The 27,169-nt window shown below is 38.2% G+C and overlaps 1 protein-coding gene across 2 annotated transcripts in view; it reads left to right on the top strand.

Annotated features, from left to right (window-relative positions):
* Positions 1-27,169, top strand: part of MET (MET proto-oncogene, receptor tyrosine kinase) — a 113,622-nt gene that overhangs the window by 38,393 nt on the left and 48,060 nt on the right. For both annotated transcript variants that reach the window (XM_032870879.1, XM_032870871.1), the window contains exon 3: positions 17,777-17,968. In XM_032870879.1, coding sequence (XP_032726770.1) covers positions 17,777-17,968 — 192 coding nt within the window. The remainder of the gene's footprint in view (positions 1-17,776; positions 17,969-27,169) is intronic.

Genomic DNA, 27,169 nt, shown 5'->3' with positions numbered 1-27,169 from the left:
CTTATGAATAGTAACTATAAAACAAAAAATAAAAACTGCGAATTCAGACTGAAGTCTGACCTCAGTTGTCTTATATGGGTAAATCACCAAAATGCTCATCAATCAGAGGACATTAAAATGGTAGGTGACATTTCAAATCATGCTCTAGGTAAAAGGGGTGAATTAAGGTCAGTTTTGATTTGGAAAGCAATCTTTTCTGAAGCTGATTTTGTGAAAATTAAGTTTGCTTAGTTGTCATCTCAAAATATATGGATTATTCATGATTTGCTAGAATTTATGTCCATGTACCTAAAAAGTGTAAATTTGTATGATATTAAATTTTCTAATGGCGTTTTAAATTCAAAATCTGATTAACGCTTGCATCTAGCAGCCACTCTTACTAACTGAACTAACAGTTAGTGAGGTGAGGTGGTGCTCAAATGGGACATATGCAAAGATTAAATTGGTCTGTGAGCTGAGTGAATCAATAGTATTTAGTGCTAATGCACTAAGCAGATACAAGCACTAATGCAGTGGTAGTCAATAGCAAAAACTAATATCTCTGAAAATTATCTTGACAGTAAAATGTGCAATATTTTCCATTTATTTTAAGCTAATTACATGACATGCTTGTTCTTTCATCTTATTAGTTTAAGCCAAGTTCTGGAAGCCTAGTCATTTTATTTAGTGCATAAAATGACCAAAAACTTGTGATCATTGTTTTCAGCAAAAGACGGAGGAATGGAGTTGTTCATACAACCAAGATTCAAGAAGAAATTGAATAGAATAGATTTCTTGGTTAAGAATCCCTAACCTTTCAGATATTACAGTGGTGAATGACCTAGGCATGGTTCTTGTCTTTATGAAGTGAACACACAGGGGAAGAAATGACAATAAAAACTCAGTCACACCAGTAAATACATCATGATAGTTCACGAAATACAGTGTGCGGGGGCGGGGGGGTGGGGGACGACAAGCCTGTGAATGCAAGTAAGGAGGAATATGTTAATTTATGGCGTAGTCACAGAAGGCCACCCTGAGGAGGTGACAGTTAACTTGTACATTAGCTAAAAGTTAACTTTTACATAAAGCCCAAACTTTTAGAAAAAGCTGTCTGTCCTTAATACATAGGCAACTACATAGCCATTATTCAATAAACTAATAGTTATTACCTATTCAATAAACTTTAGGACTTAACTACGTGGTGCTGCATTTAGCCAGCATTTTAAAGTGAATTCTGGACATGAGTGCATATTATTCTACACTTAGAAAAACGTATCACAAGAGCTAGAACTATCCCAGAGATTTTAACTTTTTTAACAGTTTGGGTTTTTTTTAAGTTGTTAATGTATTCAAAGTTTGTCTTTTCTTTTATTTCTAAGTGAATTAAGTTCCTTTTCATTAAGTAATTCTTGGTATGAGGAAGATAATGTGTAGATTTCTAGAAGCTAAGGGCATAATGTAGGAGCACTTACTGCCTCTCCCAGCCTATCACTTAAATCAGCTTTGAAACATAGAGATGTCTTTTATCTGTCCAGGTTGTTTCTTTCTTATGCCCCTCATCTTTCTCCTGTGACCAACACTGGTGAACCTATGCATCAGAAGGGCCTACATTTCCTGGGGATGGAAGGGATTGTCCTATTACCAGTATGTCCTATGACAAAGTGAATCATAATTCAAAAAAAAAAAAAAAACCACAAAATAAGCTCCTTTGAAACTATCAAAATTATAAAAGTTGATGGAATTCAAGGGACCGTGATGCTGATGCTGAAGTGGGCCCAAATCATATTTTCTTTCTGCATCTATATCCCATCCTCTGCACAGCTGTCTTCATTTTAGACTATTTCCTTCTCATGTGAATCATGTGGCCTAGAGGGCAAAGTGAGAGGCAAGAGCTCCCAGGACTCACGAGGATGTCATGAGTGTCTACTGAAGGAAGATACAGGGGCATGCCCTCTAGTTAGTGCTGCCTTATGTTGTCCTAATGCATCCCTAACTGCAGATATTTTGCCTTTCTCTTTCATTTTAATCATGTTCATTTATATATACTTAATCATGCAAACATTTAAATAAGTTTAAGTTCTTAGAGGGCAGACAGTTTGTCCTGCTTCTTTGTACCTAAGTGTATGCCTTGCAGACCACAGAAAATAGTGTTGATTTTATTTGACAAAAAAAAAAAAATGTTGTCTTTCAAAAGAAACCTATATATTTACATAGTAAATAGAGACCATCTAAATTGCTGAGGGTTTGGATAAAGGCCCTTGATAAAATCTATAAATGTATTTTTATGATTGGGTTGTAAAAGGCACTGTTTTGCCATCCCCATAATCCATGAAAATTTGAAATGCAAGTGCAAAAAATACATGTGAGGAATTGAAAGAAATACCTTTTCCTTGCTCACTTTGTTCACTTTTGTTTGGTCAAAAGAGAAGTGGAGTCTACCATGGGAAAAGATGAGGGAATAGGAGGCATTTAATCTTCAGGGCTCATTCCTATGCCTGCAAGTCAGGGAGGTCATTGGCTTGCCCCTTCCTGAAGGCTATAATTATAGCAAAGGACTATTTATTTTCCAGTAAAGTAACCAAAATCTTAAATATAAGAGATTGTTTATAAGAGTACAGTGTGTGTCTAAGGTTGGTGGGGGGTGGCAAAGTTATACAAAACCTTAGGAAAGATAATAGGGAGGTGAGATTATTTTTCTTCATATATCCACAATATGAGAAGGTCCAAGACTGTGGAAATGTTCTGAAGTACAGTAATAAAGGCAAATATGAGGTCAACTTAGGTGATCCCAATACTTAAGGAACTGAATTAGGTGAATAAAGAAGAGGAATTTATAATAGAATATATCTGATGATTCATTATAATATATCTGATAATTCATTAATGTAAACTTATTTGTGGCTCCAACATCGTGGCAAACAAGATCCAGCAAATGTATTAGTAAGGGTAATTGAGAAATATTTCTAATTTGAAAATACCAACTGCGTTGGGTTTTTCTAGACTTGATACGGAAAAAAAATGGGCAGTGTTCCTTACTCTCAACTAAACACTCTGACTTCTGAAGGTTCATAACAAAGGTATTGATTCCAAGTAGAATTGGGCAGACAAAACACAAGATCCATTCTGTTACTGGCCCAATATTAAGAATAGTAATCAGAAAAAAAAGAGAGAGAGAGAGACTAGTAGTCAATATTTGCAAAATAATGAGTAATATGTAAGCAGTAGTTTAACAATAGTATTAACCTTGTAGGGTCAGGTTTTGGACATGTACAAAGAAGACTAAAATATGTACCTGATTGAAAATACATATATTGTGATAAATTGTGACGACAATTATGGTATTTTCTAGCTAGATACTTTTTTTTAGAATCAAATGCTAAGAAAACAAGCACTAATTTCAGATTTTTAAGCAAACAGTCCTTTTTGTGATCCTGGGTATATGGTATGGTGACACTAATGAAAATCTGAAGTTTATCATTTGTGGCGCAATTACAGATCACAGAAAAACAAACACCAGGACTTTATCACACCTAATAAGAAAGCTCTTTATTTAAAAAAATAAATTGTATTTTTCAGGATCCAGGGTATAAACTATATGATACTGAGTATCTTATGACCCTCATAATAACAATCCAATTGAATGCAGATGAACTCCTAAAAAAAAAAAAGAGATTATGAAATATTTGAAAAATAAACATCTAAATTTTCATAAGTAAATATTAATTTAGTATTTGTGTGAGCTTTAGATATTAAAGCTTTTCCTACATTCTCTGGGCCCTTAGAACCAGCTGTTATAATTCCCACTGCCTTATTTAATACTCTATATGCTGGGGATTCATAAACCGGCTAAGAAATAGTCAAATTTTCTATTTTCACTGTAGAAATACAATAAAGTCTCTGTTCCAGTGAATGGCTGGACAATTATTTTAATAATGATACTATCACTGCTTCATTTTCTCTGTCTTGCTACTAGCAAGGTTCTTATTTTATACTCTGAACTCTGGCTAAATTACAAGTTAAACTGAACTATTGTTTGTTTAATGCTCTATTTCCTTCTAACCTTATTTTTGTCTATCAACCTCAGCCCTGTTCCCCAGTGGGTCAGGAAACCCTCAACTGGGATTAAGTAATAGTTTACACAACCTCTCTCATTCATTAACCCAAGTTGACATTCTCAATCTGTGTACCAGCCTTATTTAAGACTTTCTAAGCACCTTCTCCAGCTGCTGGTTTGGGAGCAAATAACAACACCTATTTAATCAAGGAACTTAATATTTCCAAAGAATCTTTCAGCCTATTTCACCCTTCTCCATTAGCACAATCTAATTCAGCCTGCTTCTTCTAATTCCTTCTTCAGAGTAAAACCTAGACTCATTTATAGTAAATATGAAGCTTAAAAAGCTTTACTTCTCCACTTCTGCAGATACACAAAGGAGAAACAGAAAATTGTATGTTATCATTCCAGATAGATTTTCTTTTATTAGTATGTTGAAAATGATGCCAGTAAGATAAAAGTAGATCACCCTGGCTCCATCCTCCTCCCCAACCAATCTATTTGTCTCCAGACTGCTGCTGGAGTAAGTAATCTTTCTTGAAAGCAAACCCATTTATGTTACTGTGTCCCTTAAAATAATTTGAGTGCTCCCCAATGGTTTCAGAGTAAAATCCATATTCTTTAGTATGTATTCAAGAAGTTTCCTACCCTGGCCTTGGCTATTTCCTGGTCTTCAAGCCTTCTAGTGTGCTGGCAAATGTCTAACTCTCGGGGAAGGGGAATAGAAGCCCCTGATCCATAGTGCTTGCCAATTTCTGTGGTGTAAACAACCCCACCAAGCCATTTCAAGCTATCAAGGTAGTCACTGAACAAGAATTAGAAAGAAACAGTCACAACTGGCTCTGCAAGCTAATACGAGAAAGCTCAGGCACACCAGTGGCACCCTGTCCTCAGCCTATCATTCTAAACTCCCTTTGCAAATTTCATTTATATAATACAGTGTATTATACAGTATATTCAACTGTAGTCCCTTTTTTTAACTGAAAGTTTGTACCCTTTTACCAATGTCTCCCTATTTCTCTTGCTCTCTCCACTCCCACCCTCTGCGATTCCAGCCCCTGGCAACCAGTTTTCTACTGTCTCTTTCTATGAGCACAACATTTTCTTTTAGATTCCACATAAAAATGATAACATACAGTATTTGTCTTTCTCTGTCTGGCTTATTTCACTTAACATAATGCCCTCTGGGTTCATTTATATTGTGGCAAATCACAGGATACCTTTTTTTTTTTTTTAAGTCTATATAGACATATACACCTCATCTTCTTGATCCATTCATCCACTGATAGATACTTAGGTTGTTTCTATGTCTTGGCTATCGTGAATAGTGCAGCAATTGACATGGAAGTACAGATACCTCCTAGAGATAATGGTTTGTTTCTTTTTTTCTTCCCCTTTGGATAAATACCCAGAAGTGGGATTGCTGGATCATATGGTAGTTCTATTTTTAATTTCTTGAGGAACCTCCGTGCTGTTTACTGGCTGTACTAGTTTGCATTCCCACTCACACTGTGCAAGGATTCCCTTAATATCCCCACCAGCATTTGTTCTCTCACGTCTTTTTGGTAATACCCATTCTAACAGGTATGAGGTGAGATCTCATAGTGGTTTTGATTTGCAGTTCCCTAATTAGTGATGTTAAGCACCTTTTCATGTTCACACTTTCTTTAGAAAATTTTCTATTAAGTTTCTTTGCCTGTTTTTTTTTTTCCTTTTTTTGCTGCTACTGAGTTACATGATTTCTTTATATATTTTGGATATTAAGTGCAATGTGTGCATTTATCAGTTATGTGTCAACCTATCATTCTTTTAGTTCCCAGAACCCATCAGTATTTCTCATAACTCTGCCTTAACACATGATACTTAGTCTGCCTCAAATTTCCTTAAACATTCATTTTGTCAGGTTAGCACTTTTCTCCTCATTCTTTACAATTCTACTCAGGCATTTCCTGCCCCAGGAAATCTTCTCTAGTTTTCCCTTAGCCCTCCATTCTGGATAAGCTGCCTTTCCTGAGTACTCCAGTAGCACCCTTTGCTTATTCCTACCATCTTTATTACCACATTCTGTGGTAATATCTTCACTGGTTTCCTCTTTAGCCACTTGAGAATATGGGCTGTGACCTTTCAATCTTAGTACCTAACAAAATTATCCTTATCTGGATAAAATACCTGTTTATCAAATGGGCACATAGTTATGACAAAGCCTCATATTTCAAATAAAATAATAAAATGCTGATTAATAAAAATAATTTTTAGATAAAATCATTTTTCATTCTCTCCCCCAAGTCTCTAAAAACTAACTTATATAATTGGAGAGTTTCCAAAAGTTAAATTAGTATTGAAGAAATTCTAGGATGTTTCAGTCCCTTCCTTACATAAATACACACACACACACACACACACACACACACACTCTCCATTATCCACTAGTTTGGAATGAAGATGGATCAAAAAACAAAGAAGGAGGGCGCCTGGGTGGCTCAGTGGGTTAAGCCGCTGCCTTCAGCTCAGGTCATGATCTTAGGGTCCTGGGATCAGTCCGCATCAGGCTCTCTGCTCGGCAGGGAGCCTGCTTCCCTCTCTCTCTCTCTGCCTGCCTCTCTGTCTACTTGTGATCTCTGTCTGTCAAACAAACAAATAAAATCTTTAAAAAAAAAAAAAAAGAAAAAGAAAAATGAGAGGAGAAGAAAAGTTGAAGATAGGTAGGATGAAAAGACAGGAATTCCAGAGCTTTATACTTAATCCAAATTGGGAAAACATAATTCAGGCAATTAAAGGGAGAAAGGTAGAGTAACTTCTCTGCTCCTTAAGGCTTTCTTGAGCCTTTCAACAGAGCTTCCCCTTTGAGTGGGTGTTACTGTCTGTATGAAGCACTTTAGGACACACCTTCTGGTGGACATTCCTCAGGCACTCCTACCAGTAGATGTGCCCTCCATGAAGTTTGCTTTTTGAATCCATTGATTTTTTTCTCACTACAAACCACCACTCTGTAATTTCAGGTTGAAAATAACGCGTGGGTTAAGGAAAAGAAGTCGAGTGAAAGTATTTTTCAATAACACCCTTACTGTGCCACAGGATTAGACTCCACAATGGCATCATTTCATGAGTCCCAAATACATTCTTAGTAAGTGCATGAGCTTGGCCTTGATGTAGATGCAGTAAGAATAGAAGAGAGTTTGGTTAGGGCCTTGGGGACTTTGGCAAGTGAGGAGGGTTGCCCACAGATTGAGCTTTCTGGTACACAGATCTGGTCAGTAACAAGGGAAGAAGATGAGTAAAGAGTCTCACAGCACAATGGTAAGGAGGTAAAAAGGGACAAGAGGTGATGACAGTCATGGCAGGCTAGGAAATAGTCATAGGTTTAAACAATATAATGGGGCCCAATTGAAGAACTCTGGTTTCATCTATCTTTCACCTCTCCTGGCTCTGAACTAAGACATTCATCAGCCTGGTTTCTATTGAGCGTGACTGCTCAGCATATAAACAGACTATGCCTCTTATACTCTAAAGAAAGAACTGCTTCTGTTGTATTGCTTAGTGCAGGGTAACTGGTGCTCTGTCCTTTGAGTAGCACTTACAATTCAGTGAGTGAGTACATTAAAATTTGTTTTCTATTAACTAAATTGAAGAAAGCAGAAAAATTATATACACTAAGCATTAAAATGTGCTTCACTTGGAGCAATTTTCTTTATGAATCACCCTGTCACTCTGGCTCTGATTGAGGTGAGGTATGAAGCCTGCTAAAGCCAAACCACATGGACTTGGTCTGTTTCAGATCTGATTCACCTTAGGAAATGATGATAAAGAAGCAAACATTTTAACCCTTAGAATTCCAGAACCCCTATCATTGTAGAATTCTGAGTCTTTTGAATCCCAGAGATACCTCGAGAAGAAGATAGATGTATTTATATGTGAATGCATTTATATGTGAATGCATTTGTACACATGTATAGAAATCCATACACTCATATACATAAAATACATCCTGCTCCAAGTATTTCTCTCTTCCCTCTTCACTAATCCAATTTCTATCAAGACCTGCATCATCTTTGGCCTCCGCCATGAGCCTTCTCTAGCTATTGAAGCCCACACTAATTTTTTTTTCCTAATCTTAAAGCATTTACCATCTGTACCAGTGTTTTTGGAACGTATCTATCAGCGATGTTCTTTGTACTTTGCATTTTTACTATTCTGTGTGTCTGCCTCTGGCATTGGATTCATTTTCTTTTTAAACCTCAAAAAAGTTATATTAGATAGGTGTACATTTTCCCATTCCCAAGGGAGGAAGTGAGGCTTGGAGGTCCAAGTATCCTCTCTAAGTTTGCACAGCTGATAAGGGCAGGACCACTCCAGAACCCATGCTCTTCTCCTCTAGGCTGGGATGGTTACCTCTGGATGCAACTAAGAAGGTGTTTGGGGAACCTTACACTAAAAAGTTATAGAAGTGGAATTGAACAAGGAGATTCTGGAATCAAGGAAATTAGATTGTAGGAGGCCAAGTATGAGATTTTCTTTAAATCAATAGAAATATTTATAAGAATTGATAGGTGGATATAAACAATAAAAGAAAAGGAAAAGTCAAAGGTGTCTGAAACCTAAAGGGAGAGGGTGGCTATTGATGCCATAAAGAAATAGGAATCTAGAAGAGTGAATTAGTTTGGAAAGAAAAGCGATGAGTTTGAATGACATCAAGGGCACATTCAAACTTGACCTAAAGGCAGTTGCAGAGACAGGGCTAGTCCTCAGAAGAGAGAATGCTGCTGGGCCTATGAAGTTAGGTCATTCCCACGAGGCAGCATCTATCACCTCATGAATCACTAGTGTGGAGCCAGCAGCCGGTTGGCCAGATGCCTTGTTGTATTACATTCAGGGCCGTCTGAATTGATCGGGGCCAGAGATGAGACCCTTTCTCCCTTCCTGGAGACACATCAGCTCTTCTTTAACTGCTCCCCAGCTTTGCTCCCCCGCTTGAGGTCTCTGATTATAAAGAACTCCGTGGCTGTTGAAGTCGTGAGGCAGGATTACTTCATCGAGGGGAGCCGGTGGCCGCGAAAGTATTGAGAAAGCATCTTTCTTTTCAGTGGCCCGCTGAGCACAACATCAAGCAGTTGTCTTTGTAGCACAAAACAACATAGTCACATTCTTAGCATTTGACCACACCGGCCTAACAGTCTGGCCTTGCATTAAGGACCCCAAAGAGAAGGGCCTGCTCTGTCAGAGAGCTGACTCTTCTGCATTTTACAGAGAATCAGGCTTCAATGTTGACATCTTAGACATTTGAGTACAGACTGATAGAAGTTAAATATATCTGAAAGAAACATAACCAGACACTGATGTTCAAAGCTCTTGCCCCTGCCTGCTGTGAGTTCAACAGCACCTCTCCCAGTCTCACTAAATAAACAGAAGAGAGCACATGAATGAAATTTAGGGGAGTAAGTTATGTGGAATTCCTGAGATTAAAGCAGTTTTTAGCCAGCTATATAAAAAGTTCTAGGCAAAGAGGAACTATCTATTTTGAAATATATATCCCCTCAGAAAACCATCACTTGTCAATAGAATTTGGAGAAAGGGTGATTATGAATAAAGTTTATATTAAAATGCTTCTGTTAATTTAGTCATGGGCAAGAAGGAAAAAAGGCTGGTGTGAGTGAACTGGTAAAGATTTTACAAAATGATACATTTTTAAAAATCTATCTGCAAGACTGATTTAAATTATCTATAGATGAGCTAAATCTGTCCTATAGATCAATTAAAGGAATCACTATTTTAAATATATCACATTCTTAATTATACTGAATTAAATGTAATTGCATATTCACTGCATGCATCATAATGTTAATTAGGGAAAACAGTTTGAATCAAATACATTGAGGTATACAGCACTTCATTTTTTTTTTTTATAAAAAAATGTGTCTGAGGTAAAAAAAAAAAAAAATTTCTGCCAAGTACTCATGGAAAAGTAAAGAAAGACTAAATCATTGTTTCCAGGCTTACAAATTTTAGATAATTCCTATTATTTAGCTCTATGACAGTATATAAGCCCTTGAGTTAAGGAAACAAGTTTTTTAAAAAGTGTTTACCATTGGTTTTCAGAGTGAACTTCATATAATTACTATGATTATCTTTTTTTTTTTTTTTTTTAAGAGAGAGGAGAGAGAGCACGCACATGCAAGATGGGGGAGGAACAGAGGGAGAGAGAATCTTAAGCAGACTCCTGGCTCAGTGCAGAGCTCCAGGCAGGGCTTGATCTCACCTCCTGGAGATCACAGCCGCCTGCACAGAAATCAAGAGTCTGATGCTTAACCAGTTGAGCCACCCTGGGGCCCCCACAGAATTATTTTAGAGAAGGGTAAACCTTCAACAATTAAATGCTTTCCAGAATTTCTTAAAGAATACCCATGTAGAATCTGTTTAGGCTCTTGTGGAGTAGCCTAAGGTGTTGGGGGACATTGATTATTTACTGATGGCATCTTAAATATCCTGAGCATTCATTCGTTCCAGCGGCAGGCTAAAAGCAGTTTGGTAATTTCAAGCCTAGGGGAAGCATTGGAAAGCCATCCCATAGACCCCTTGCATCGCAGAACCGAAAGAGAACTTTGAGATCAATTCACTCAACCCTTCCTTTATAATCACACCTCGGGGAGGGGGTCTGATTGAAGACCCTCGTGCTGTGCAACCTAAGTTTGGTCCTTGCCCTGTGCAGCTGCTGATCATGTAACCACACAGTGCCTCAGTTTCCTCCTAGCATTCTTATGAGGATTCAGTGAATTAATATTTGTAAAGTACTTAGAAGAGTGTCTGATACATTATAAACACTCTGGACAAATGTTTGTTATATAAGTAAAATAAAACTCAGACCCAGAGAGATGACGCGATTTGCCTAAGGTCATGTGATCATCAAGTCCCAGGTGAGTAGAACCAGCCCTGTGCTGTAGGCACTGTGCTGTATGCATGCTAATTCTCTTCCACCACGGCCTTGGGCCATCCCTGGAATGTGGGTTTGTCTCAGAAATATTGTAGGAACCTGTAAGCAGGAGTATAATGCAGTATAAGGAACATAGGATTTGAAATCAACAACTAGGATTCAAGGGGCCCCTGGGTGGCTCAGTGGGTTAAGCCTCTGCCTTTGGCTCAGGTCATGATCTCAGGGTCCTGGGATCAAGCCCCACATCGGGCTCTCAGCTCAGCAGGGAACCTGCTTCCTCCTCTATCTCTCTGCCTGCCTCTCTGCCTATTTATGATCCTTCTCTTTCTGTCAAATAAATAAAATCTTTTAAAAAAATAAAACAAGTAGGATTCAAGCTCTGATATTTACTGACAACTCTTTGAACTTTAGTTTCTTCATCTGTAGAAATATGATGACCATAACAAATCCAATTCACAGACTTATTTAAAGGATCAGATGGAATAATGTACTTGAAAAACTGTAACCCACTATGCAGATGATATTTAACATTATTACTGTGAGCTCCTGTGAGTTGAGAAAAGCCATGAGACTGTCTCAGACCTACTTAGGATGTCAAGAAATTGAGCTGGGGAGAGTTCTTAACAGGCTCTTTCCACTTTTTCACTTCCTTTTTATTCACTGTTTTCTGTTAAATTTTATTTTTGTTATATATACAAAAGAATCATGTACTCTGTGCATGTGTGTATGTGGTGTGTGCATGTGTGTGTGAGCAATAAAATAAAATGCTGAGTTCTCTATCATCAGGCTGAAAAAAGAGAATATTACCAAAGCCTTTAAGTCCCCTGTATGTCCCACCCCAATCATATCCCTCTCCCTCCCTGAAAAGTGGGTAAACAATAATTGTGAATTGTCTTTCCCTTGCCTTTAGTTGCACTATACATGTGTACATGCCTAACAATATATTGTATTGAGTGAATTTTTTTCTTATTTCTTTTTCCCTCCTGACTCAAATATCTCAAGCCATATTGTATCTCTCTGTACCCTTATTCTTTGTCACTTTCTCCCCTCTCCCAGCCCAATAAAATGTATTACTTCTGTCTTTCCACAGACCTTGTAAGGAGAAACTTTAGAAAAGAGCCAGACTTCCGGTTTACATGGCCAGGAGTGGTTGTCACTAACTAGCAGGAGCTGGGGCATCAGCTGCTAAAGCAAATGCAAGAATACAAGAATAGGAAGCATCTCATGTCAGGATAGCCACTCTTAGATTCCTTCAGTGTCCTACCTGCTCGCTTGATCTTTCTCCTTAATGGAAAAAAAGAAACAAATTGAGGCAGGTCTGGATGTCATAATAAGGAGTTTGGACTTTCCCTGCAGGCGTTTTGAAGAAAGGAGTGACAGCTCATAACTGCTTCAAGGCAGATGAGATTGGAGACAGGAAGGTCAGTGAGGAAACAGCTAGCCTGAGGCAGGGGTGCAGATATGGCTGGAGGACTGTAACCAGATTTCAGAAGGAGTGAGCAACTAACTAGTTGGATGTGAGAAATGCTCAAGAGAGGAGAGTTGGTGATGACTAAAATTTTAGAATTACCTAGATGGAAACATGGTCATGTTCACAAACCAAAATTGGCAACATAGAAGAAGATTTGAGAGCCAAGCTAATCAGAATAGCCCAAAATGCTAGTGGTCATCTTTATGCTGTTATCCAGAAAACAGTGATTAATTCCAGCTTTTCTCTCAGAAAAGGAATCAGAGGTGGGGGAATCTACATTTTCAACTTTGAGGAGTTGTAGGGTTTTTTACATGCTAATTGATAATTTTTGTTGACTGATTCCAACTCTTGGAGAGTTACAATTTCCCTGACTTTCGGTTTCTCTTACTTAAAATGAGGGGCTGAGGTAAGATGGTCCCTAAGGCCCTTTCCATTACTGTAATTATACAGTTCTTGGAATTTTGCCCAGAATAGTAAACAGTAGCAGAAGAAATTCTTGAGCTTGAGAATCAGATAGAGCTGAATTCTAATGACTGTTCTAGTTCTGATGCCAGTTCCAGTGTGAATCAGCCACTGTAGCTGCACTCTTGGGTGCTCTGAGTCTCTTCCTCCTGAAAACTGAAAACCTGACAGGGGTATGAGTCAGCTTATACCTGAAAACGCCCAACTCTGCGCCTGGCACAGTGTAGATGTGGGGTAAAGATTGATTTCCTCCTTCCCTTCTTTTCTTCCTCCTTCCTCCCTTTGTTACCAAAAAGAGAGTGTTAGTCTGACTCCCCAACTAGTGCTGGGGTGAAACCTTCTTTGCAGACCCTTTCTTGGCTATTTTACCAGAGAACTGCCTTCCACCAGCTATGTGCAGTTTTACCTCAAAGCCGAAGTCTTCCTGGCTTTGAGGGAACCACAAATGACCGGGAGACCCCTGGCAGCAGGTCTATAGTTGCTTTTCCTTCTGGACCCAACCCCACGCCAAACGCTGCACCCAAGAACTGTGTGTAAAGGGTGAGAACCCACCCCATCTTCCCTGCACAAATGAGCCTCAAACACATTTGCTTATTATCTTCAAGGGATATAGTGAATCAGACTGATTTTAGTCATATTTATACAGTGCTGTACCTTTGCAATGCCAAGAACTTAAACCAAGGCTCCCTGATGGTTAAAATACCACAATTCAAACTCAAAGACAACGTGGGGCTCTGTAAGCTAGTTCCTCCCACCCTGATCCCAATCACTGAGTTCATCAAGATTCTCAGCAGGAAGAGACAAGGAGTAGTCCCCTCTCCTGCAGTGAATACTGGAATGTTACTCTCCTGGTAGCTATTGCCCCCATCCCTCTCCTGCAGATCTCAGCTACGGAGAAAATGAAAAAGAATAAGGTTGGGATCCCCTGGCTTATAAAATTTGAATGTCACTTGGACCTGACGTGACGTTTGTTTTTTAGCTCAAAATTGCACAACTTTTCAAGATCAAGCAGTTCTGTAGATCCTATTCCAGCACTGTGCAATGATTTTAAACTTGGGAATTTGTCTGGGGAGAAGTAGGGATATTATCCAATCAGTCCTTGAGGAGGCACCATTTAGAGACCTTTTAATTTCCTGAAGAAGTCTGAAAGTGTAAGTATGAATAAATATACATAAATATTAATTGAGTCAGTACAGAGTTCTACATTTATGCCTGACATATGAAGGCACAAACTGGCTGAAGTTCGGTTGTGTTACTTTCCCTCCATTTAAAAAATCCAGGAGTTCTTGCCGGTTTGTATGCACTTGGAGAGCTATCTCTGCTCCATTCTTTTGCTGGCGGGGTTCAGCAAAGCAGACAAGGAAGCAAGCTGGGTAGGCAGATGTGTACCTTATCTCTGGTACTCTTTAGATAGAGTAATTTTTAAGGAAGCTATTATTAAATGCCTACTGTGTGTTAAGCACAATTATAGGGTAGGTTGATAAAAGATGAATGAGACCATTTCTGACCTCTTGTTGATAGAAAGCTGCTTCTAATTTACAATCTATGACTACTCCACATGCAGCAAATTGTTTTTGTGTTCCAATGAATCCATCATATCTCTGCAAGGTCAAATTTGAGGCTTTAAGTTACCAAGATGCCTGCTAGACATAGAAAAAGTAAAAACAAGCAAGAAAAGGAACAAAATAACCACAATGCTGACCCTGAAGAGCAGTCACCTCTGAAATGGATACTTGAGAAGGTCTTTGATTTAAAACTGGTCTTTGCTCCTTTAAGCAGCTTCCATGGCTGTGGCTATCTCTGCCAAATGGATGATTGATCACCAATGGAAACTTAATTACCAATTAATCGTTACTATTGAATTGCTGGTCCGTTTCAGTTATCTGCCACTCCTCAGAGCAATCCATAGTACTTCAGTGAAGAAAAGCTTCTAATTAAATAGTGAAATAGCATTCATTAATATATCAAAATAAATGTCTAGAACCATAACATTTCATTAATTACAAGAGTGAGTAAGTTTAGCGTCTCTGAGACTCTTTGTTTGTTAATTTATTGCCACTTATAATGAGGAAATATTCTGTGTATTCCATGTGACAGAGTTTTGATATTAAGGAGTAAGGCTGTTTTACATAAAGATACCTAAATTTTCTATTTCACTTTGTTGTTCAACACTAAGTCCAAAATATACTATGGCAGCTTTCTGATTATTATAAATACAATAAGATGATAATAGAGAATTTCTAATCTTCAAATCATTTTCCTTAACTTGAAACTACATACAAAAATATGTAAAAATAAACTTTTTCTTTTTCTTCCAAGTTAGATGACAGTTCCTTATTATATCCTCTTGCCTCCTGTTTTCTCCCCCAAATTTACCAATTTCCAGATATCTTACAAGTACAGTCAGGAGCTGAATGCTCTATTTGTTTCTTATTATGAACTCTTAACTACACCTATTCCTGGAAGAAAAAAAGAGCTTTAGCAATATTAGTTTATATCTCCACACTCGTCCCCCATCTACTCATAATTGATTCACTTACTTGTTCATTCATTCAATATTTATTGAGGATCTGTGTGTGATATTTCACCTACTACTAACAATACAGCGGTAAAAAGTTTGGTCTCTGATGGCAGGGACATCAATCATGTAATCCACAATCAAATAGTAGTTGCAGCTATGAGTGCTATGACACATAAGTAAAATGTATTATGACAGTCGATAATAGAAGCATTTGACCTAGCTATTAAGATCAGAATAGGCCTCCTAAGGAAATGATGACACACTACAATCTGAAGGAGACATAGTGGTTAATAGTGGAAGGATCACTCTAGTAACATGTACAAAGGCCCTATAATAGGAGGACACATGGCATAACTGAGAGAATGCCAACTCACTGTAGCACTGAGTGCAAAGGAGGGCACCATGAGGATGAATTTGGAATGTTCAGTAGGATCCAGATGATACTGAGCTCACCAGGCCATGTTAAAAGTTTTTGTCTTTTATCCTGAGAGCAATAGGAAGACATTGTTTTAAACAGAGTAACATGACAAAATTTGTGTTTTGGGGGGGGAAAAATCTGTCTGCAGTGTAGAGAATGGATGAGATCAGATATGGCAGATCTAATTTGGAAGCCATTGTAGTAGTTCAGGAATTGGAAGGGGTGGTTTGGATGAGGGTCAGAGTGTGGAGATAGAGAAAACTGGATGGATCCAGGAGATATTTAGAAAGAACAATTGATGAAAATTGGTGATGGACTGTACATGGGGAGGAATCAGGGATGGCACTAGATTTATGACTTGTGCCTCTGGAGAAATAGTAGAGCCATTCACTGGGGGGTGTTGCATCATCACCTCAGGCATGGGGTTAGAATGTGATTTCTACTTTGGACATGTTGAGCCTGAGGTCTTGGAGACATCTGAGACATCTGTATTTCACAGGCAATTTGATAAATGCACAGTCAGTGCAGAGGAGAGTGTAGGGTGAAGGTACAAATGTGTATGTCAACTGAATAGTAATAGACATCACAGGAGAGACTGAGGCTGCCAAGGGAGAGTGTGAAGGGTGAGGAGAGGAGCAGCCTTCAAATGGAGCCTTGAGAACCCCTGACACTGATAGCCAGCACAGATGGTCCTGCTCAAGGACTCAGTGTTGCAATCTGAGAAGTAGAAGGAAAGGCAGGTGTCAAGGTGAAGGAAGAGATCCATGGTGCTTAACTGACATATATTACTGAACAATATATTTTTTTTTAAATCTGAAGCTGAGGGATGCCTGGGTGGCTCAGTTGGTTAAGCCGTTGCCTTAGGCTCAGGTCATGATCCCAGAGTCCTGGGATCAAGTCCTGCATTGGGATCCTTCCTCAGTGGGGAGCCTGCTTCTCTCTCTGCCTCTGCCTGCCACTCTGCCTGCTTGTGCTCTCTCTCTCTCTCTCCCTCTCTCTCTTTCTCTCTCTCTCTGACAAATAAATAAATAAAATCTTTTTAAAATAATAATAAAAAATAAAAAATAAATAAAAATAAAAATCTGAAGCTGAGCCTAAAAGAAAAATACCTGACTGAGTGACAATTGCCTTTTTTGTAGGTGGGTAACAATGGCATTTGGTACACAGCTTTTACATTCTTTTGAGCCTTTCACTGTAATGGTGACAAATACTTCAGTGGTATTCTCTAGGTCCTGGGTTCTATGGTAAGAGAGTTCTATAAATTAGCTCATGTAACATTTACAACAGCTCTGCAAAGTAGGCACATCTCTATAATTCTCTCGATTTTACTTGTGGAATGGATAACCTGAATTTCACAAACACAGAGAGATTATAGGGACTATGTAAGGTAAATAAGCATGCAAGACTAGGATTTGATGCGGGAACTTGAGTTTGGGGTCTGTACTCTACTGCCTCCCTGTGAATTATCTATCAGCTATCCCCCCCTACCACCTCATTGCACACAAATGCACAAAGGCACACATTTTAAGAAATATAATGTATTACGTATGACTCTAACATTTATTCCAGTTGAAATCCATCTTACTGGACGTGTCTGCTAGAAGCATTACCTTCACGCCCAGGTCTGAGACATTTATAGTTTTGTTTTTCTTTTACTAGCACCACTGAGTTCCATATTTATGTATGCACATACTCAACCAGAGTGCAAACCGCGATAGTAAGGTTTACCCCAGTTAACATATCTGTACACACATGGCAGCACCTAGCAGTACTGGAGCCATGTAGGTCACTAGAGTAATTTCTAGCCCCTGTCTGGGGCACTCTGTTTATTTGTACAGTTATCCTTGCCATTCTCCGAGCTCTGAAAAGACACACTGAGAAGTTTTTTACCAGCTTGTTCGCATCTGGACTCACATTGATTCTATGACCATATTTTATTCCAGACACTTTTGAGAAATTCATCCGGCTGTGAAGTGCGCAGTGATGAATATCGAACGGAGTTTACCACAGCTTTGCAGCGTGTTGACTTATTCATGGGCCAATTCAACCAAGTCCTCTTAACATCTATATCTACCTTCATTAAAGGAGAACTCACCATTGCTAATCTTGGGACGTCAGAGGGTCGCTTCATGCAGGTAAATGTTTCTAGGAGTGGCTGTGTCTCTTTTACCTGGTATGGCACAATTAGTTTGGTGTGGTTTTTTGTTGTTGTTGTTGTTGTTTTTACAGTAAGGCATTTGGAAATATTATAAAGTGAAAATTACAGTAAAAGCTAGAGACAAACTGAGAACAAAACAATGAAGCCGGGTCCACTCTTTATGAAGTTTATGGCCTATTTTTATTAAGTTCTTGAAGCTTTCAGCTTAAATGTGGTTAAAAGTTTTCTTGCCCAGAATGGTTTGGGATTTTGTTTGTTGTTGTTATTTTCCATTCATTATTTCCATCACATGATTGGAATAAAATGAAACAATTAAAGCACTTCCAGGCGATGTTTTCCTATTTCAAGGGAAGCTACGGATCAAAGGAGAGCTATTGTGTGAACCGTGTGTCTCCATGAGAAGAAACATTCACATCATTGAGAAATATTGGCAGGAGTTAGAAAAGGACGTTATCATCAAGATCCTATTGTAACTCCAGCTCTCCTGATTCTGCAAAACGATGTAGTCAGACACAAAGAAGTTCAAATTCTGGGGGGAAAAATACAGATTTTATTAAGAAATGCTTTTAATGGATAGCAACATACTTCCATACAATAAAAATTCATATTTCAGACTTGCAGTTATCGTGTTCCCTAGATACAAGAATCAGCACTTCGCAGAAATTAAAATGTTCTTGTGTTGAATCTCTTTGACTGCTTTAATAATTATTGGGTAGTGCTTTCAACATGAGTTCTTCAGTAGGTTCTTTATTAATGCACAATGACCATAGCATCCATGGAAATGTTGGCTTTCTACAAATGCTAGAAATTTCTTCTAAAGAGAGTCTTATTCCAAAATCATCTGATCTAATTAACATCCTAGTCAGACAGTGACTTCTAGAAAACCAGTTGAGGACAATGATGTTTTCCTATGACTTGGCCATCTGCACATCTTCTATCTGTATTCTATTATAATACATATTTTTTTTAATTACCACTGTTTTTATAGTATATGGATACTGGTTATTGCCATAATTTAAATCATGCTTTTCTTGTACTAGTTGGGCACAGTGGGATTTTTTTCAAGGTCATAAAACATCTAAGTAAAACCTTCCTAGCTCAGGGGTGCCTGGGTGGCTCAGTGGGTTAAAGCTCGGGTCATGATCCCAGAGTCCTGGGATTGAGCCCCACATCAGGCTCTCTGTTCAGCGGGGAGCCTGCTTCCCCCTCTCTCTCTGCCTGCCTCTCTGCCTGCTTGTGATCTCTGTCTGTCAAATAAATAAATAAATAATCTAAAAAAAAAAAACCTTCCTAGCTCAAAACTAATCATATAGATCCTATTATCTAAATGCTCCCACACTTGGTCTCCCATCCTCCCACTGCTTCATTATTATACTTTCTCCCCACTCCTCTCTCTCTCCCAGCCCAGTGTTCTTATTTACCTACCTCAAACCATTTCGTTCTGTCTCAACTCCTTAAAATCTGAAGGCTGGATATCTAGTCCCCCCCTATACTCATGAGCATTCTAAAGTATTTGAAATATAGTTGTATCAATTATCCTTGTAAAATACATACTGTTATTTTCAATATGTTTTTAATTGACATTTATAATATTCTCTAGAATTCTAAGAAATTTGAAGGGGCATGAGAGAATCTGGCATCTGTTGAATTCTTAATGTGTTCACTATATTGACTTTTTATCTTTACTTTTGCTTTTTTTCTAAATTGTTTATTACCTCATCCACCCAGTTTCATATTAATAAGCTTTCTATAGTCACTTTAGGTCTTTCATTCTTTTACATCAGAAGGTTCTTGGCCTATTTCCAGATTCTAAAGTTGTAATAAAATCCCATTTTTAGGTAGATTTCTCTAATAAATGAGTAAATTCTGCTGTGTGACAGATTCTACCGCCTAAGTGCTATGTCGTGCATCAGTCTCATTGTAACAGAAATGCTGTGACAAGTGTTTTATTCTTGTCTCCCAGCATTTTCATAAAAGAAGCTATATTATGCCCATTATCTGTGCATCTGAAACATTAAAGATGAAAATAAGTAAGTAGATACTTATTTTATGTGAAGTGCTGATATCACTGATCTTTTTTTTTAAACCACATGGTTCTTAATTCATCAGATATATATTGGGAACTTACTAACTTTGCTCTACTAGGCAAATAAGGAAAGCAAAGGAAGCAGTGACACAGAACCTGCCTTTAAGGAACTAAAGTTTAATTTTTTAAAAAAGGGTTTTATTTATTTGAGGGAGTGAGCAAGAGAGAGCACAAGACAGGGGAGGGGCAGAGGGAAAGGGAGGAGCAGACTGCCCACTGAGCGGGGAGCCTATTATGGGATTGGATCCCTGGACCCCGGGATCATGACTTAGCTGAAGGCAGACACTTAACCACTGAGCCACCCAGGAGCCCCTGAAACTTTAGTATGAGAGATAAAAACCTGTACCGGATACCAAGATAGCAAAAGAAAAAGACACACAGACAAAGGGCTGTTGAGACCCACATAGGATTCATTTCTCTGACACTTGTCCAAGAGAATTCCATTCCCTTAAATTTTATGTAAATAAACTCAAGGCACTTGAAGGATCAAACAATCAACATCACTAAAATCCAGTTTGTTTACAGCAAATAATGTTGGGGGAGGAGTCAGTCATGGCATGCAGCAAAGACCTTCTAGCTTAAGCTTGCCAAGCAGTCCTACCAAGTTCTATAAATGTTTTGACTGCTATAAAGTGCTAAATCTGTGGACAGGACTAAGTTCCTAAAATTCGTGTTTTAATAATACTGTGGAGTTTCTGTTATAAAATAGAATGAACATAATTTTTTTTCCAAAGACAGCAGTCATACATGAAAAGGAACAGAAAAATGATTTTTACTTCCTTCCTACCCTGAAGCCTAAAGTCAAAGTTGCTTTGCAAATGTTTTCTCTCAAGAGTTTGCAGCTGTTTCTGCCTTTCCTATTGTGCTTATGTTCAGCTCTGGCTGGGAATACAAGCTTCAGCCCCAGCTGTCGGGTGTAAAGTGAATCAGGTATTTCACAGTGGTTACTTGGTTAGAAAGAATTATATTGTTTAGCTAACAACGTTCTATGTATGGCAGAAAAGACATGTTTGACATGTTTCTAACATTTAAACATGTGTAACTTATCTCATACAGGTGCAACACCATCTAAATATACTGATGTGTACATGTATTAGAGTTTATCTGTAGCTGCAGCTCAACATAGATGCAGATTTCAAAACCAGTTTTTATTTATGTGACCACCCTCTTGGGATGCTTTGAAGTAAAATAATATGATAAGTCCTATTCAAGATAGTATAAGTAAACAGTGAGAACAGGGCTTCTTTCAAATTTTAAAGGGGGAGGGGATGTTGAAAAGAACAAAGCTCTGGAACACTAGTGCTGTGTGCAGGGCTACGTGGGAGAGGGAACACAGTTACTCATGAAGATCACAGGACTAATCACAGGGATTGCCCACGTCTCCCCTTCTGAGCTCCTCATCTAATCAACTTGCAAAAACAATGCCTGATATATATTATATATATATTTTTTTTTACATCTCTTGTATAAGGCCTTTAATCTCTAGATGCAAGGCATTGCTATTAAAATATCCGTGCATGACTGTCAGGCCAGGGAGAGGGAGTATATCCTATATCAGGTGTGCTGGGGGTGGGGAGGCACTTTCAAGACTTGTTTCAAGTTCAGCTCCACAAACACTTATTGAGCAGCTATCTTGTGTGCATACAGTGGCCACTGCCTGGGCACTGTCACAGCTGTCACTTGGTTCTTTGGCATTATCCTTGCTCTTCTCCCATCCCCTTTCCCATCTTCCCATTTCCTTGATGCCGTTACCACTCATCACCCTTGTTCTCTTGTGCGTCTTGCCTGGACTAGTTGGATCATACGCGAGAAAGTTAAGGATATAGGGATCACCTAAAAAGACATTCTTTGCTTGTGATCATTACTTATGACCATTACTTAAAGGATTATGTTAGTAATCAGTGAACCTGAGGATAATTACTCACTTCCACTAAGAAGAATCAATTCATCTGTTGACCTCCTGTCTTCAAGTTCTTCCAGTTCCTATACCACCATCATAGTATGTCAGATCGTCGTGTTGGAAGTCTGTGGCATACATTACCTTTGGGATCACTGATATTTTAGAGAATGTAGACACAGATCATCAATTCGTCAGTGCTATGAGCATCCAGCAGAGACCCAGGCAAATGAAGCTTGAACTTAAACATTTCCCTTTAGGGATTGCTAATTTACTGGTCCATTATAAAAGCTCAGATAAAAGTATCATCTGCCTTTCTTTTTTAATGTGTACATCACTGATTTATTTACATCCCTAAAGAATGGTGAATTTGGTATATTCCTTTAGAAGAAAATCTGGGGCCCCTGGGTGGCTCAGTCACTTAAGCGTAAGACTCTTGATTTGGGCTCAGGTCATGATCCAAGTGTCCTATAGTCGAGCCTCATATGGGGTTCCACACTTACCAGGAAGTCTGCTTGAGATTCTTTGCCTCTCCCTCTCCTTCTCCTCCTCCCCCTACTCATGCATATGCATGCACTCTCATGCACTCTCTCTCTCTCTAAAATAAATAAATCTTGGGGCGCCTGGGTGGTTCAGTCATTAAGCATCTGCGTTCAGCTCAGGTCATGATCCCACAGTCCTGGGATCAAACCCCACATCGGGCTCCTCTCCCTCTCCCCACTGCTTGTGTTCCCTCTCTAACTGTGTCTCTCTCTCTCAAATAAATAAAATCTTTTTTAAAAACATTGAAGAACATCAAGTCTAGGGGAAAATACACACTGTGTCTAGTTGAAATCCATAGCTGCCACACATGAAAAAATGTGGGTCAAAGTAAATATCCTTTATAAAAATAAATAAATAAATATTTTTAAAAATAGAAGAAAATATACCCATGAATTCTGAAACTTCTTTTGTTTGAAAAAGAAACCATTATAAGTAATGATTTCAGAGCTCTGTCTATAACTAAAAATCAACCCCGATGCATGGATAGTCTCCTACAATGAATTTATGCATGCTTTTGAAATACATCTCATACACTGTCATATGTGTAGAAAATTAAAACATCATAAATATTTGAAACCATGGGAAAATGCTAAGGTTTTGTTTGTTTTGTTTTTTGGTAATAGGGAGTAACTGGGATTTCTTGTGTGGGTGCTTTTTTGAATGAGTAGAGAGATATTTTAAACCATGAAGTATGGGGCACCTGGGTGGCTCAGTTGTTAAATGTCTGCCTTGGGCTCAGATCATAATCCCAGGGTCCAGGGATGGAGTCCCACATCGAGCCCTACATTGGGCCCAACATCAGCCTCCCTGCGCAATGGGAAGACTGTTTCTCCTTCTCCCATTCCCCAGCTTGTGTTTCATCTTTCACTGTGTTTCTCTCTGCCAAATAAATAAATATCTTTAAATAATAAATAAATAATAAAACATGAAGTATGTGTATCGAAAGTTTTTTTTTAACTTTTATGACTTTTAAAATTCAAAAACAGATATACTCTGTATAACTTGACAGATCCTATAGTTACTGTATTTGGAGTATTGATTTGAAAGTATTAATTATTTAAAATTTTTTAATTTACTAGTTTATTTGGATTTTAGATTCTTAATTTTTTTTTTTACAAAGGTCTCAATCTGGTTTTAACTTATTTCGACTCACAATCATTTCAGCATACATGCACATCAGTATTGCAACAATAAGGAAAATTGTTTTGCTTTTTGTATATACCTGGCATTTATAGTACCAGATTGGTATAGAAGCTCTCATGCCCATTTACCAAAAAGAACGAAGGAAAGGACAGAATAAAGCTTCCTTTAATTCAACTTTGCCACCTGGTACCTTGTTGTACCACTTTTATCTCTTGAGCTGTCAGCACCAATCAGCAATTTCTATTTCTTCTCATGGTTTCTCCCCCGCCCTCCCATTCCAGAAAACTAGATGTTTACCTCGATTGAAATAAATAGCTCTACTTTTTATATCTGATTTCTTTCTACACAAACACCAATTTCTCTCACATACTGAGGAAGATACTAAACCTAAAACAGGTGTCTGAACCAGTGCAGGCTACTGTAACAAAATTTCCATAGACTGGGTGGCTTAAACAACAAACATTTACTTCTCACAGTTCAGGAGGTTAGGAAGTTCGGGATCGAGATAGAAGCAGATCTGGTTTCTGATGAGAACCTGATTCCTGGTTCATAGATGGCTGTTCTTGTTGTGTCCTCACATGGTAGAAAGAGGGAAAGAGAACTCTCTGGGGTTCCTTTGATAAGGCCACTAATTTCATTCATGAGGACTCTTACCTTTATGACCTAATTGCCTCCCAAAGGCCCCGCTTCCTAAAACTATCACACTGGGGTTTAAGATTTCAACATATGAATTTAGGTGAACACAAACATTCATCATATTGCAGTAGGCAAGAAGCAAGAGGCATTAGAAGCCCTATCCTGAAAATGTACATCAAAACTCTCGCAGATTATCTAAATATCTGAAACATTAAAAAACCTTATCCCTTCATCAAAGCTTACGTGAGCTTCTCATTTAAAGCTATTCATGTATTTAGGCTTTAGATACGCCTTTAGAACTTACTATGTGCCCAACCCTGTATTGGGAACTATAGGAAAAGCAGACCCACTCCCAAGATCCGTTAGGTCACACCCAGTTATAACCCCATCTGTTTATTAATGGTGTCATCTCCTTCTGTCACATTTCTTTCAATTCACATTTTTTTCTCACTGAGTTTCAAACTCCAGTAATCTACATCATCTTTTATTGCAAATTTCCTTAACAGAAATTCTCTATTTTTCTTAATTTTTGAACTAGATATCAGTCTAGATGCAATCAAAGGTTCTACTCAGTTCTGTTTTCCTAGAAATAGAACTGCATAAGTCCTGTTCTTACAAAAGGAAAACTTATTTGATCTTCAATTTTAGTGTGTGTACTGCCAAAGACAGTAGGTTTCAAAAAAGCAGTAGGGCCAGGGATCCTACCCCGACTCTGACTGATTGTTCTAGTCCACTTTTGTTCCATCTTTTATCCTTTCCCCACCTCCAGCATCTTTAGTACTTTGTTTTACAAAAACCCAGTCTGACTCTGAGGGGATATTCAGAACACTGGTTGGGAGGCTAAGTAGGTGATTCCCTGGTACACAGTCTCGGGCAGAAGGAATGGATGGAAGACTGTGAACCTCCAGAAGTAAGCTTGCCTTTTTCTTAATTTAAGAAAATATTGGCAAGAGGCACCTGAGTGGCTCAGTTGGTTGAGTGACTGCCTTCAGCTCAGGTCATGATCCTAGAGTCCCAGAATTGAGTCCCACATTGGGCTCCCTGCTCAGCAGGGGATCTGCTTCTACTTCTGACCTTCCTTACCCCTCTCATGCTCACTCTCTCTCATTCCCTCTCTCTCTCAAATAAATAAATAAAATCTTTTTAAAAAAAATTTGACGAAGAAATACAAACCAAAATCACAATAAAGTATCACTTCACACACAGTGGGTTGGCTGTAATCAAGAAAACGGAAAATAACACGTCAGTGAAGTTGTGGAGAAATTAAAACCCTCACACATTGTTGGTGGGAATGTAGGATTGTACACACCTATGGAAAATGGCATGGCAGTTCCTCAAAAGATTAAGTATAGAGTTACCACAAGATCCAATAATTCTACTCCTAGGTGTACACCCGAGAAATGAAAATATATATGTTCTCATAAAAAGTTGCATGTGAATTTCAATGTAGCAGTATTCACAATAGTGGAAATAACCCAAATGTCTGTCAACTGATGAATGGATAAATAAAATATGTTATGTCCATATAATGGAACATTATTCAGCAGTAAAAAGTAGTGAAGTACTGATACATGTTCCAACATGATGAACCTTGAAAACATTATGCTAAGTGAAAGAAGCCAGTCACAAAAGACAAGATATTGTAGGATTCCATTCGTGTAAAATGTCTGGAATAGGAAAATCCATAGAGATAGAATGTAGATTAGTGGTTGCAAGGGACTGGAGGGCATGAGCAGATGAAGAAGGTGGTGGCTACAGGGTGCTGAGTTTCTGTTTGAGATAATGACAGTGTTCCAAAATGATTTTGGTGATGGTAGCACAAATCTGTGACAATATCAAAAACCACTGAATTGTGCATTTTTTAAAAATGGAGAGTAGGGCACCTAACTGGCTCAGTCGGTTAAGTATCTGACCCTTGATTGGCTCGGGTCTTGATCTCAGGGTGAATTCTGGCCCAGCATGGAGCACTTAAAAAACAAAACAAAACAAAACAAAACAAAAAATGGAGAGAAAGCCACATACAAATATCTCATGTTAAACTGTGTTCATCATTCTTAAGGAAAATTAAATTTTAAAACAATTTAACCAAAAATAAATCTCGGGATGCCAGGGTGGCTCAGTCAGTTAAGTGTCTGCCTTCACCTCAGGTCATGATTCCAGGGTCCTGGAATTGTGTCCTGACTTGGGCTTTTTTTGCTCATGAGGAACTTACTTCTCCCTCTGCCTGCTGTTCCCCCTGCTTGTGCACACTCACTCATTCACTCTTATCCTCTCTCTCTCTCTGACAAATAAATAATAAAATCTATAAAATAAATAAGAATTTGAAAAGTAAATCTGTGTATGGGCTAAGAATCTGGCCTTAATGTTTTGAAGATATATCACACAAAATTAATTTGTTTAGGTTTATGGATTTTTAGAGCCTAGACACAAAGGTTTTATTTTACTTGTACATGTATTTCTTCCTCATGTCCTTTCCCAGATAATTTGAGATCATAGCTACAACAATCAAGTACCTTTGGATTCCTCCCTAACTCCCTCACACCCAAATATATTAGTGTTGCATTTTCAGGAGCGTTAAAGAAAAAGGGCTTGGGGAGGGGGAACAGTTTGAGACCTAAGCATTAAAGATTAGTTCTCAACATAGTCAAAGATAATTGCCAGTCTTCTATTCATACTAATTATCCTAAGAATTAAATTTAAATGCTAGATTCAGTTCTGTCCTTAGAAGTATCTCCATGACAACCAAAAGGAACTTCAAATTTCTTTACAAAAAAATTAAAAAAAAAGAAAACTTGCTACAGGGATATTTTGAGGTTAAAGTGGTTACTCCATTATTTGGAATTCTAGCAATAAGATAAAGGGAGGATTTAATG

This window comes from Lontra canadensis, unplaced genomic scaffold (assembly GCF_010015895.1).
Source record: "Lontra canadensis isolate GAN:19392208 unplaced genomic scaffold, GSC_riverotter_1.0 scaffold2, whole genome shotgun sequence".
Lineage (NCBI taxonomy): Eukaryota > Metazoa > Chordata > Mammalia > Carnivora > Mustelidae > Lontra > Lontra canadensis.
Note: the sequence above shows the minus strand (reverse complement) of the source record. Positions and strands in the feature narration are given on the sequence as shown.